Here is a 13,838-nt window from a genome sequence, read left to right as displayed (position 1 = left end):
TTAATTTTGCTGCAAGAAATTCCATCGATCGACCACCACCCAACCCTCTTCTGACCCCAACAATTGTTGGATATTAATTCGACTGAATATTTCACCCCGTATATTGAAACCTTGAAACAATTGTATTATAAATTATCCCAACAATACGTTGCTTCATGATATATTGTTGGAACAGCTAATGAAGGGTCGATGAAGGGTGAATTGAATCGATGGGGAAAATATGAGTTTTTAGTTTTGGGGCTTCGATTGTGAAAATGGGGTTCGTGTAGTTACCGATACTTGGGAGAGATGTTTGTAATATTAAGGGTTGTTGAACTCAATATTGAAGGGTGCAAGGTGTATACAGTGGTGGGGTTTCGGTAATTTTGTGGGGATTAGACATTTTTAAATTTGGGAGATTTTTAATTCCTATCACACCACGTAAATATAAAAATTGAATTATGAAACTTGAACTACAGATGCAAATTCTGCAACTGCACCATTCAAATATCCCATCAATAACTCTTAAATTGTAACGCGAGGATCAATACCATCGATTTCTTCGTCCACTTTCGCACCGCAAATCGCATCAATGTATTCTAATGACAGGCTTCGACATTCTAACCCAGGGGATAATCATGTTCCCGTGAAAATCCACACAAGTCTGCCAACAACACCTGCGTCTGCGGACGTCCTGTAGAGTGAAATCGTATTACTAGTGCATTGTGGGAGCAATAGCTCGTATTAGATTCTGCGAGCTTGTACCACCGAGCTTTCTCGCTCGCACTTTCTCCCTGTCATTACGTCGACATCACCTTCTACTATCCCAGCAACCATCTCTGCATTCCGGCATTCCCTCGTCCTACAACGAGCATTCTACGACACTGTTTACGAACCGGAGACCTATGACGAATCCGAAAACTGCATGCTCTGTGCACCGAATTGACTATTTTGTTCAAAGTGGAGTTATCGTTTGAGGTCACAATATTTGAAACGCCATTTTTATTCAAACTTATTAGGATCGTAGAGAACATCGAAAGTAACCATTTTGCAAAACTATAGAGTGCAACTCTTCGAATTAACTATTTATTTCGTTCAAAATCGAGTTAACATTGAGGGTCACAATCTTTCCAACGCCGTTTTCGTTCAAACTTTACAGGATCGTAGAGAACATCGAAAGTAACCATTTTGCAAAACTATAGAGTGCAACTCTTCGAATTAACTATTTATTTCGTTCAAAACCGAGTTAACATTCAGGGTCACAATCTTTGCAATGCCGTTTTCGTTCAAACTTTACAGGATCGTAGAAAACACCAAAAGTAACCATTTTGCAAAACCATAGTATGCAACTCTCTAAAATAAAAGAAATGTATTGTCGTCTTTCCTCCTCCCGATAATTTTCCTTTTTGTTCCAAACTTGAAATATATTCGAATTCCAAATTCGAAATATCTTACGAATTAAGAAGAAAGACGTGCAAATGACGCGCGTTCGGTGAACAGATACGGAGTACCTTTTTGTCGCGAAATTGAGTTCCTTTTTTTTCGTCGGTTGGCTTTTTCACACGGCCTTTTTCCACTCGCCGGGGAATTTTCTCTCTCTCTACTCGCGATGCAGGATATGATTCAGCCCCGTCTCGCTTCGTTGTTTTCCCCCGTGCTCGAAACTGCAACGACGCTCTCGTTTCGAGGTGTCAGTTTCAGGAGCAGCGAGCGTAGAACGGCGGTTTTAATGGAACTTCCAGCGAGACGCGTCTCGATATCTTTTCGATCGATTTTTCTTTTGTTCAACCTTCCACCACCGGCTTTTCGTTCCGTGCTTGCCCCATAACTGTTGTATCTACACTTGCGAGTGTCCAACTTCTGAGAGTCGAAACGGAAGAAAATTGTTTTTGTTTCGAGTACCTGCTTCGTTCTGATCTTTTGGAGAAACACAAAACTGTGGTTACCTCTTAATTTTTGTTAGAAAAATTATTTAATATTAATTATTTAAAGAAGATTTTTTAAATTAATTATTTAAAGAAGTCGTTTAAAATTAAATATTTAAAGAAATTACTTAAAATTAAATATTTAAAGAAGATTTTTAAAATTAATTATTTAAAGAAGTTACTTGAAATTAAATATTTAAAGAAGATTTTTAAAATTAATTATTTAAAGAAGTTACTTAAAATTAAATATTTAAAAAAGATTTTTAAAATTAATTATTTAAAGAAGTCGTTTAAAATTAAATATTTAAAGAAGACATTTAAAATTAAATTTGACTTAAGATTAAATAATTTTAACAATACAGTAATGGTCATTTTAAAATGTAACTGTTTACAAAACTTATAAATAATAATATTACTTACAATAAACAGCAATACAAATAAAATTTTGAATTATTAAAAATACAGAATAATTTAATACTTTTTATATCAGAGTTAAATTAATTAAATTTATAAAAATGAATCATCCACTTACGTTCTTAGTAAAAATCACATAATAATTTTCCCTAAATTATATCTGATACGAACAAAAATATCCCAGAATATTTTTAGCGAATAAAATTCCCTAGGTTTATTCAGGTCCATAAAAGTGAGCCGTAGCTGTCCCCGAACAGGGTGTAACTTTTGCCCGGTTGTAAGTTCATTACAACAATTTTGGGGACAGGAAACCCGAGGCAAGGGCGGGAAGAACTTGGGTGCCACAGAGCTGCGGGCGGCCATGAATAAATTTCACCATGACGATATGTCATTTGCATATTACCTGCTACGAGAACCTTCGTCGCGTCGAATGTCACGTCAGGGTTGGCCAGATCGAAATGCTTCGCTCGAGGAAATTACAACGAGCAGCATGATCGATCGTTGCCTCCTTTATACAAGGACAACTTTTTGCTTTATTATTGTTTTATGGAAAATTCTTTACCCTTGGAAAAATTTGCCTTGAAGGATGCGTTGATATATTCTATCGTTTCTTGTAAAGGAACTGTCACATGATGAACAGTAAATGTAAAAATATGGTGATTGTTATACATGGGTGGCCTGATACAATACACACACATATATGTATGCACACATACGATTGATATGTGTATACATGTTCAAACTGTAGAAGTTATTGTTATAGCATATGTACAAATTGTACGAGCAGTAAGTTCTGTTATGTACAAGTTGAACAGGCTGTATAAGTTCCCACATATGTGCATGCAGTACATGAAGTCCACGTCATATGTGTTCAAGTTGTCCATGTATGATATACTTGTACATGTATAACTTGTATATGTATAACAGTCATTTGCAGATGCATAACACTGACTTTTACATATCTTCATCATACATGGACGTTCATGTTTATAGAACATGCTGCCACACATGTTCAAGTGGTTATTACATATGGACTATCATATGTGTATATGCTGCCACACATGTTCAAGTGGTTATTACATATGAACTATCATATGTGTACATGCTGCCACACATGTTCAAGTGGTTATTACATATGAACTATCATATGTGTATATGGTGCCACACATGTTCAAGTGGTTATTACATATGAACTATCATATGTGTATATGCTGCCACACAAGTTCAAGTGGTTATTACATATGGACTATCATATGTATATATGATACCACACAAGTTCAAGTGGTTATTACATATGAACTATCATATGTGTATATGGTGCCACACAAGTTCAAGTGGTTATTACATATGGACTGTCATATGTGTATATACAATATACACAATATATACACACGCTTATTATGCATATGTAACTTCCTGTCATATATTGTACATGAGTGGTAATAATGAGATAACTGCATGAAAGAACAACATGAGTTGTAATAATGAAAAAGAATGACCTCATAAAAGAAATGCGATGAAACGATTAGTAATTATACTAAAGCCGACCCGAAGGTAGAAACCGCAACGTGTTAACAAAAGACAAGAAACGCAGTAATAACCACACTCTCGTAAAATCCCACAAACGCGTACATCAGTCGAGTACACAACGAACGAAACATCGTCAGCAGAAAAAGGGTATACATCAGCATCGGACCACGAAGAAGAAAGACGAATAGCAACGGCTTAAAGCCAGAAATGAAGTCCTTTCGAGAACGAGGCGAATCCTGCACCGAAGACAGAGAAGAGCGGAAGGAAGAGAAGGAGGGTTGAAAAAAAAGGAAGAGGAACAAGGGGGAAAGGTAAACGAGGAGTCCTAGATACGATCCTTTGCCTCGAGTATTTCATGCTGCTGGAAAAGTGGTCTTTTTCTCCTTCTTTCTCTCTCTTTTCAACCAGTTTCCAGGCTTTTTTCTTCGACGGAAAGTTTTCGCCGTAAAGGCGACAGAAGAACGATACCTTGCCGCGCGAGTAATTGCTTCGACACAAGAATGCAATATTCCTCCTCTGTCTACAACGATTCCCGTATTTTTTTCCCCCTTTTTTCCATGGGAGGAGGGTTCATCCCTCCGGTGACGTCCGCGTGCCAGTCTGATGTCTTATTACGAGGCTGCCTCGCGTTTCGCAGAATTTAATACGGCCACGACGGAATACCTTTGCTGTCTTTCTGTTTGACGAAGCATTTTCGCGGAATCCTTTAATAAATCGCTTTGAAAGGCACGTTTTTGCTTGCTCTGGATTTATGTACACCTGTACCGGCATCATTCGGAACGGACGCTTTATTGGTTGTGGCGATAGTTTGTCTTCAAAGATGGCGCGCGGACTCTTTAATGGCCGATCAACTGTGACGCGCTCACGTCGAAGTGAACAGTTTCACAATTTCAAATAATTTTTAGCTGGATCAACTTTTCATACTGTGATTTATTATAACAATGATAACGTAAAATGGTCATGTTTCTATAAGCAATAATTTTGACCCATTTAGTAAGAACTGTAATAGAACATAACCTCTACGTGAGTATAAAATATGGGTGAAAGCCTGCAGAAGAATGTTACTCCACTCAAAAGTTATATTTTCAGATATATGAAGGGATGGAAAGTTACATTTTCAAATTTATGGAGGGATCAAAAGCTACATTTTCAAATGTATCAACACGTCAAAAGTTTTTTCTAAATATATGAGGGGATCGAAAGAGTGATCCACAAGAAAGGAGACAAGCCACATTAATTATTTAAATCAATCTGTGTATCAAAAGAAAAGTATACTTCATTATAATTGATACTAAAATTACTAACTACGTAAAATTTAATGCGTTTCATCTATTAATTTGGTCATACATGGTATATCGATCGGCCGAACCTGAATTGAACAGATGCATAATTCAAAATGTCCGAATTCCCTCTAATAATTATCCCAAAACATTTTCATGAATAACGAGCTAGAACCGCGAAACCCGCCCAGTCATTTGCGGATCATTAGCCCAGTTTACCTCGTTTTTCTTTCCCCGAAGCCCACTTTTCTCGAACGAGGCAATCCAAAAGACACGCGAGGGCAATTAGGGTAGCCATGTGTCGTGAAAAAAACAAATCGAATACGAGGTTCGACATGGTCGAACCGGATAACATGCTTTTGGCATCGACCACGACACACGCGGCTGTTGGCTCGCTTCGGGAAATTCGATATTTTTTGTTGGCCAGGATAGGCTCGTTTGTTTTACCACCCCGTGTGAATCAAAGGGTCAGAGATTGCGTCATGTTACTACATTCGATTGCAATTATCATCAAACGGTACAATAATATTGTTGTATTATCAAATATCATTTATTGTATTATTTCATTTTGCAAATTTAATTGTTTCTAATAGTATGTGATAATATGTTAACATATTCACGTACGCAGATATTTACATATCCACAAATTCAAATATTCACATATTCACATATCCATAGATTCACATATTCACATATTCACATATTCACATATTCACATATTCACATATTCACATATTCACATATTCACATATCCACATATCCACATATTCACATATTCACATATCCACATATCTACATATCCACGTATTCACATATCTACATATCCATATATTCACGTATTCATATATTCACATATTCGCACACTCACACACAGATTCATATATTAATATAATCACATATTCACATATCCACATATTTACATATTCACATATGCACATATCCACATATTCACATATTCACATATTCACATATTCACATATCCACATATCCACATATCCACATATCCACATATTTACATATCTACGTATTCACATATCTACATATCCACATATTCACGTATTCATATACTCACATATTCACACACTCACACACATATTCATATATTAACATAATCACATATTCACATATCCACATATCCACATATTCACATATTCACATATTCACACATTCATATATTCACATATTCACATATTCACATATTCATATATTCACATACTCATACATTTACATATACACATATGCATATATTTACATATTTACATATTCACATACTTACGTATTCATGTATTCACATATTCATGTATGGATTTTCTTACACATTCACATATACACATATCCACACCTCTAAAGACTCTGAGGTCAGTAGTCATTAACAAAATAAATTTAACATGTTCAAAAGACACATAATTTTAAATAATGTTAATTCACATTGTCCACAGAAAATGATATTAATTTTTAATTATATACAATAACAATAATATACAGTCACAATATTCCTGCACCTATTGCTTTGTATAAAAAGTGTCTCTGTAGCGTTATCAAATTACTTATTTCAAAGAGTAAAAAATGATGAAGTATATTACAATTTCCACGAAGAATTAAATTAAGAACCGGAATATTTGAATTACGGAGTAAAAATATATGGAGACGTCAAGCGTTTAGGTGAAGGTGCGTTGATTACGGTGCAACCTGTCTTCAGCAAATAATACGGACATTTTATAGCCGGTGTACAACTGGCACGGTCCCCTTATACTTGTTGAGAACAATGGCTATTATGTAGCGAGGCGTACGCACGGAAATGGCCTCCCTCGATTTGTTCGAACTAGTTGTAACTCACTGTTCCACTATGCCCGTTGACGAGGAGCGCAACAATTACGTTAATGCATTGTCCTCGGTTCTCCTTGGTCTAACGACTTTCAACGATCAACGGTCTGCCCTTTCCATCCATTAAATTAAAATCGACTTGAAACGCGGGATTGATTAAAATACGAGACCTTTGCCTCGTGCTGCTTCTCGATTTATCGGCCGCTCAATCGGTGAAAATGAATGCTGACAGAATCATTGTATCGTCTGACGTTTTGTAAACTTTCTGGGATAATGAATCACGTATTATTTGTTGACACAATGTTTCACAAATTGGAGAATTCTAATTGCGAGATGTATGAGACATGATGGAGAGTTTATGTGATAAGCAGGCTTGATCGTTCGATATCTGATTATTTGATAAGGGTATTTGATTGCTGATAAGGACATCTCATTATTCGATAAGAATATTTGATTATCGATAAGGGTACTTGAGGTGTTCATTGATAATTTTATTTTGGTGACAAATTGATTAGATGACACTACATTCCTATTTGTAGAGTTATTTATAACTCACGATTGCATATTTAATGAAATTTTTTATTTCTATCATTTTATTCAATTATTATTCTTACATTATTATTACTATATATTATTACAATTAAAAATACTACTACTTTCATGTAAAATTAAAAATTTTGTATTATGATTCTGAGAAGTCAATAGAATTTTAAATGCAAATATTTAATAAAGTGAATAAATCATACCGTGATATTAAAGTATAAAATCCTTAAAATTCGATAAATAACAATCTTGAATCAAAGCGAACGACTCTCTTCCCCGCAGAATAAAACTGATATTTTTATATCCTCTCATAACGAAAGCTATATTTCAAGCACACAATAGCATCCGACGAACTCGAACCTCGATTTTTCAAGATTTCGTACCGTTCAACTGTCAACTACTTTCACAAGTACAATAGAAAATATTTTCTTTGATTCGAAGTAATAAAAAGAATGTTATAACTCGTTACCAGTTAACGGAGCATTAGACTATCTTTTGTTACTAATTATTTATTTATTAAATTGATTCTATTAATTTAATTATTATTCACTTAGATGTTCTGCATATATTTGTATGAATCGACTGTTCTGAATGTAGTGATAATAATTGTTCAATAAGTATAATGTATTTGGTATCAGTTAGTAGAAGAGAAACTACCAGTCAGTATAATGTCATATGTACTAAATGATTGGGCATATGTAGATTAAGTAATGTAGTAGCCAGACACAAGTAGAATCCATTTGGTATCAATTAGTAGAAGAGAAACTACCAGTCAGTATAATGTCATATGTACTAAATGATTAAGCATAAGTAGATTAAGTAATATAGTAGCCAGACACAAGTAGAATCCATTTGGTATCAATTAGTAGAAGAGAAACTACCAGTCAGTAAAATGTCATATTAAAATGATTGGACGTAAGTAGACTATGTAATGTAATAGTCAGACACAAGTAGAATCCATACAGTGTTAGTCAGCTGCAAGTAGAATATGATGATCAGACAGAATATGTTTACAGTGCTTGTTAAATGTAAGTAGAATGTGTATAGCGTTAGTCAGACGTGAGTGGAATGAACATAGTACTGGTCAGACGTGAGTAGAATGTACCTACAATACTGGTCAGACGTGAGTGGAATGTATACAGTACTAGTCAGACGTCAGTAGAGTACACAATGCTGGTCAGACACAACTAGAATGTTTACAGTTTGTCAGACATAAGTAGATTATACTGCAATGCTGGTCAGACATAAGTAGAATATATCTGCAAGGTCAGTCAGATATAAGTAGAATGCACTATTGGTCAGACTTAACTAGAACGAATTACTGGTCAGACGTAAGTAGAATATACCTACAATATCAGTCAGACATAAGTAGAATATACCTACAATGTCAGTCAGACGTAAGTAGATTACAACACTGGTCAGACGTAAGTAGAATTTACCTACAATATCAGTCAGACATAAGTAGAACATACCTACAATGTCAGTCAGACGTAAGTAAGTTACAACACTGGTCAGACATAAGTAGAATATACTACTGGTCAGACGTAAGTATAATATACTATTGGTCAGACGTAAGTAGAATATACCTAAAATGTCAATCAAACATAAGTGGAATATTCCTACAACGTCAGTCCGACATAAATAGATTACAATACTGGTCAGACATAAGTAGAATACCCTACTAGCCACACGTCAGTAGAATGTATACAGCACTAGTCAGACGTAAGTAGAGCATATATTCGAACGCTCAGACATAAGTAGACTATGTGTACACTGTCAATCAAAAATAAATACAGCATACATCGAAATGATCAGACGTAAGTAGAGTATACTCCCAGTCAAATAAAAGTCAGTGAAATATAAATAGAAAGTACGTAGTATAAATTAGAAGTGGAAAATTAAAAATAAGTACTAGTCAGACATAAGTAGACAGTGCTAGCTTCATACTAATTACTGACACTAAAAGTGTATAGTCACATATACAATTCGAGTCACACATCTACCAATCCAAGACCAAAATGCATCCGCAATTAACCAAAGTAGAATGTGCACACATTAGACGTAAGTAGAACGTATGCAATATTAATCAAACGCAAATAGAAAATTCAAAGATGCGTACTAGTCAGACGTAAATAGATACTTTAATTTATGTGTCAGACAGAGTTGAATAGATAATTCGAGATATGTAGTCGGATGTAAATAGAAACTTTAATTTATGTACAAGTCAGAGCTAAACAGATAATTCAAGGTAGTATTAATTAGACGCAAGTAGAAAATTCGAGGAAAATTCAGACATCAATGATACGTGTATACGTCAGAGGATACAATGATTGATGATTCGTGAAAATGAGATTAAATTATCACTTACCCGTATCGTTGTCTCCTGGAACACCAAGACTATCACTATTGTCATTGATGAAGGCCTCCGCCGTCGACGTGAAGGTCTGAGGTGATAGTGTGAGGTCCGGCCCGCTCTCACTATCGAACAACTCTAAATTCCCGTTGCCTGTAATCAGAATTGTAAATATAAATTTAATAAAATTTTTGATACATGGAACTTTATAAATGTAGAAATACAGACACTTCAAATTTTTAAAATCTTGTAGGTTTCCAAATTTCCTGAGATTCAACTGTTTTTACAATGGGGGTTACTATGATAGAAATTTGATCAATTGCAAATGGAGAGTGGAGAAATGTAGAAATCTAAAAATTTAAACATCCACAAATCTAGAAATCCACAAATCTAAAAATTTAGACATGTGATAATTTAGAAATATTGGAACCTAGATATTTGGAACTTCAGTTATCCAAGAATTTGGAAACACAGAAACTACAACTCCTTCATTAAGAAATATAGAAATTCATGATTTTAGAAATTTGCAAATCTACAAACTTACCAATCCATGAATCTAAAATGACAGTAATTTAAAAATGTAGAAATATAGAAATTCAAAAGTTTAAAATTTTCCAAATGCAAATCACCGATTGACCGCTCAGTCTAAAACACCCCAATTCGAACTTCACAGCAGAAACAAAACTAACCTCAAAATGCCTTCTCAAAAATGACAAATGAATTGCAAAATCTCGCACTTCAAACAATAAATAATGCCACGAATATATTAACACCTGTCGCATTAAATCTAGCACTCGTCCAACAAAAATAGCCTCCCAATGAATAATCCCACCCGAAATAACCCCCGAAATAATTTTAAACTTCATTTGCATGCAACTTGAATTAACACATAGGTCATTAATAAACTTGTACGGTAATATTTGATTAAACGATCGAGGCGGTTCCGTTGCCAAAACAGGGGAGGTTAAATTTTTCGGGGTCTCGCAAGAATTTTACGACCTCGAGAAACGAGACGAAGTTAATGAATCGACGAGAATTGATGCACGGGCGCGTGTTTGGGGTAATTTTTCTTTATCCGCGTACACACGTTCGCTGTGCCCTCGTTTTTCTATCCGCGTAACACGCAGAAGCAAAATCTTGCTCGTCGAAATCTTCTTGCCAGCTTACTCGGCCTCGAGGTTGGCAAACGGTGTTGACAGATGGACAAGATTCTTCGCGCGTTACGAACGGCATACCTCAAAAATAATTGGCTGCGCTTGTCACATATGATATGACATGCAAAGTGGCGTGTCTTTGTTTGAATCACGATACCCTTTCTAGTTTACTCATTAGATTACTTTAACAATAGAACTGTTACCGGATGATGTTTCTACAAATACCAATGAAATTCATCTATTCTTCTTGTAAAGTGAACAGTGTGATGTACAAATTATATGTGATGACATAATAACTTTTTGTATGAAATGACAGGTATAGATTGCAATACTTGAATATTAGTGTAGCTATATGTAATTGAAATCTTATACAGTATATTGTAAAATAAACAGTGTGATGTACAAATTATATATGATGGCATATAATAAGTTTTTGTATGAAATGACAGATATAAACTACAATACTTGAATATTAATGTAGCTATATGTAATTGAAGTCTTATTCAGTATGTTGTAAAATAAACAGTGTGATGTACAAATTATATGTGATGACATAATAACTTTTTGTATGAGATGACAGATATAGATTGCAATACTTGAATATTAGTGTAGCTACATGTAATTGAAATCTTATACAGTAAATTGTGAAATAAACAGTGTGATGTACAAATTATATGTGATGGCATATAATAACTTTTTGTATGAAATGACAGATGTAGATTGCAATACTTGAATATTAGTGTAGCTACATGTAATTGAAATCTTATACAGTATATTGTGAAATAAACAGTGTGATGTACAAATTATATGTGATGCCATATAATAACTTTTTGTATGAAATGACAGATGTAGATTGCAATACTTGAATATTAGTGTAGCTACATGTAATTGAAATCTTATACAGTATATTGTGAAATAAACAGTGTGATGTACAAATTATATGTGATGCCATATAATAACTTTTTGTATGAAATGACAGATGTAGATTGCAATACTTGAATATTAGTGTAGCTACATGTAATTGAAATCTTATACAGTATATTGTGAAATAAACAGTGTGATGTACAAATTATATGTGATGGCATATAACAACTTTTTGTATGAAGTGACAGATATAGATTGCAATACTTGAATATTAGTGTAGCTACATGTAATTGAAATCTTATACAGTATATTGTGAAATAAACAGTGTGATGTACAAATTATATGTGATGGCATATAACAACTTTTTGTATGAAGTGACAGATATAGATTGCAATACTTGAATATTAGTGTAGCTATATGTAATTGAAATCTTATACAGTATATTGTGAAATAAACAGTGTGATGTACAAATTATATATGATGACATATAATAACTTTTTGTATGAAGTGACAGATGTAGATTGCAATACTTGAATATTAGTGTAGCTACATGTAATTGAAATCTTATACAGTATATTGTGAAATAAACAGTGTGATGTACAAATTATATGTGATGCCATATAATAACTTTTTGTATGAAGTGACAGATATAGATTGCAATACTTGAATATTAGTGTAGCTACATGTAATTGAAATCTTATACAGTATATTGTGAAATAAACAGTGTGATGTACAAATTATATGTGATGGCATATAACAACTTTTTGTATGAAGTGACAGATATAGATTGCAATACTTGAATATTAGTGTAGCTATATGTAATTGAAATCTTATACAGTATATTGTGAAATAAACAGTGTGATGTACAAATTATATATGATGACATATAATAACTTTTTGTATGAAGTGACAGATGTAGATTGCAATACTTGAATATTAGTGTAGCTACATGTAATTGAAATCTTATACAGTATATTGTGAAATAAACAGTGTGATGTACAAATTATATGTGATGGCATATAACAACTTTTTGTATGAAGTGACAGATATAGATTGCAATACTTGAATATTAGTGTAGCTATATGTAATTGAAATCTTATACAGTATATTGTGAAATAAACAGTGTGATGTACAAATTATATATGATGACATATAATAACTTTTTGTATGAAGTGACAGATGTAGATTGCAATACTTGAATATTAGTGTAGCTACATGTAATTGAAATCTTATACAGTATATTGTGAAATAAACAGTGTGATGTACAAATTATATGTGATGCCATATAATAACTTTTTGTATGAAATGACAGATGTAGATTGCAATACTTGAATATTAGTGTAGCTACATGTAATTGAAATCTTATACAGTATATTGTGAAATAAACAGTGTGATGTACAAATTATATGTGATGCCATATAATAACTTTTTGTATGAAGTGACAGATATAGATTGCAATACTTGAATATTAGTGTAGCTATATGTAATTGAAATCTTATACAGTATATTGTGAAATAAACAGTGTGATGTACAAATTATATATGATGACATATAATAACTTTTTGTATGAAGTGACAGATGTAGATTGCAATACTTGAATATTAGTGTAGCTACATGTAATTGAAATCTTATACAGTATATTGTGAAATAAACAGTGTGATGTACAAATTATATGTGATGGCATATAACAACTTTTTGTATGAAGTGACAGATATAGATTGCAATACTTGAATATTAGTGTAGCTATATGTAATTGAAATCTTATACAGTATATTGTGAAATAAACAGTGTGATGTACAAATTATATATGATGACATATAATAACTTTTTGTATGAAGTGACAGATGTAGATTGCAATACTTGAATATTAGTGTAGCTACATGTAATTGAAATCTTATACAGTATATTGTGAAATAAACAGTGTGATGTACAAATTATATGTGATGCCATATAATAACTTTTTGTATGAAAT

General features: G+C 33.4%; 1 protein-coding gene across 11 annotated transcripts in view; it reads right to left on the bottom strand.

Annotated features, from left to right (window-relative positions):
- Window positions 1-13,838, bottom strand: part of LOC100876992 (uncharacterized) — a 514,205-nt gene that overhangs the window by 218,484 nt on the left and 281,883 nt on the right. For all 11 annotated transcript variants that reach the window (XR_013039710.1, XR_013039711.1, XM_076536597.1 and 8 more), the window contains one exon: window positions 9,864-10,001. Coding sequence is in view for 9 of the 11 variants with exons in the window: in XM_076536597.1 (XP_076392712.1) it covers window positions 9,864-10,001 (138 nt within the window). In the remaining 2 variants the exon portion in view is untranslated. The remainder of the gene's footprint in view (window positions 1-9,863; window positions 10,002-13,838) is intronic.

Source organism: Megachile rotundata, chromosome 10, assembly GCF_050947335.1.
Source record: "Megachile rotundata isolate GNS110a chromosome 10, iyMegRotu1, whole genome shotgun sequence".
Classification (NCBI taxonomy): Eukaryota; Metazoa; Arthropoda; class Insecta; order Hymenoptera; family Megachilidae; genus Megachile; species Megachile rotundata.
The sequence above is the reverse complement of the archived record's forward strand: the minus strand, read 5'-3'. Positions and strand labels throughout refer to the sequence as shown.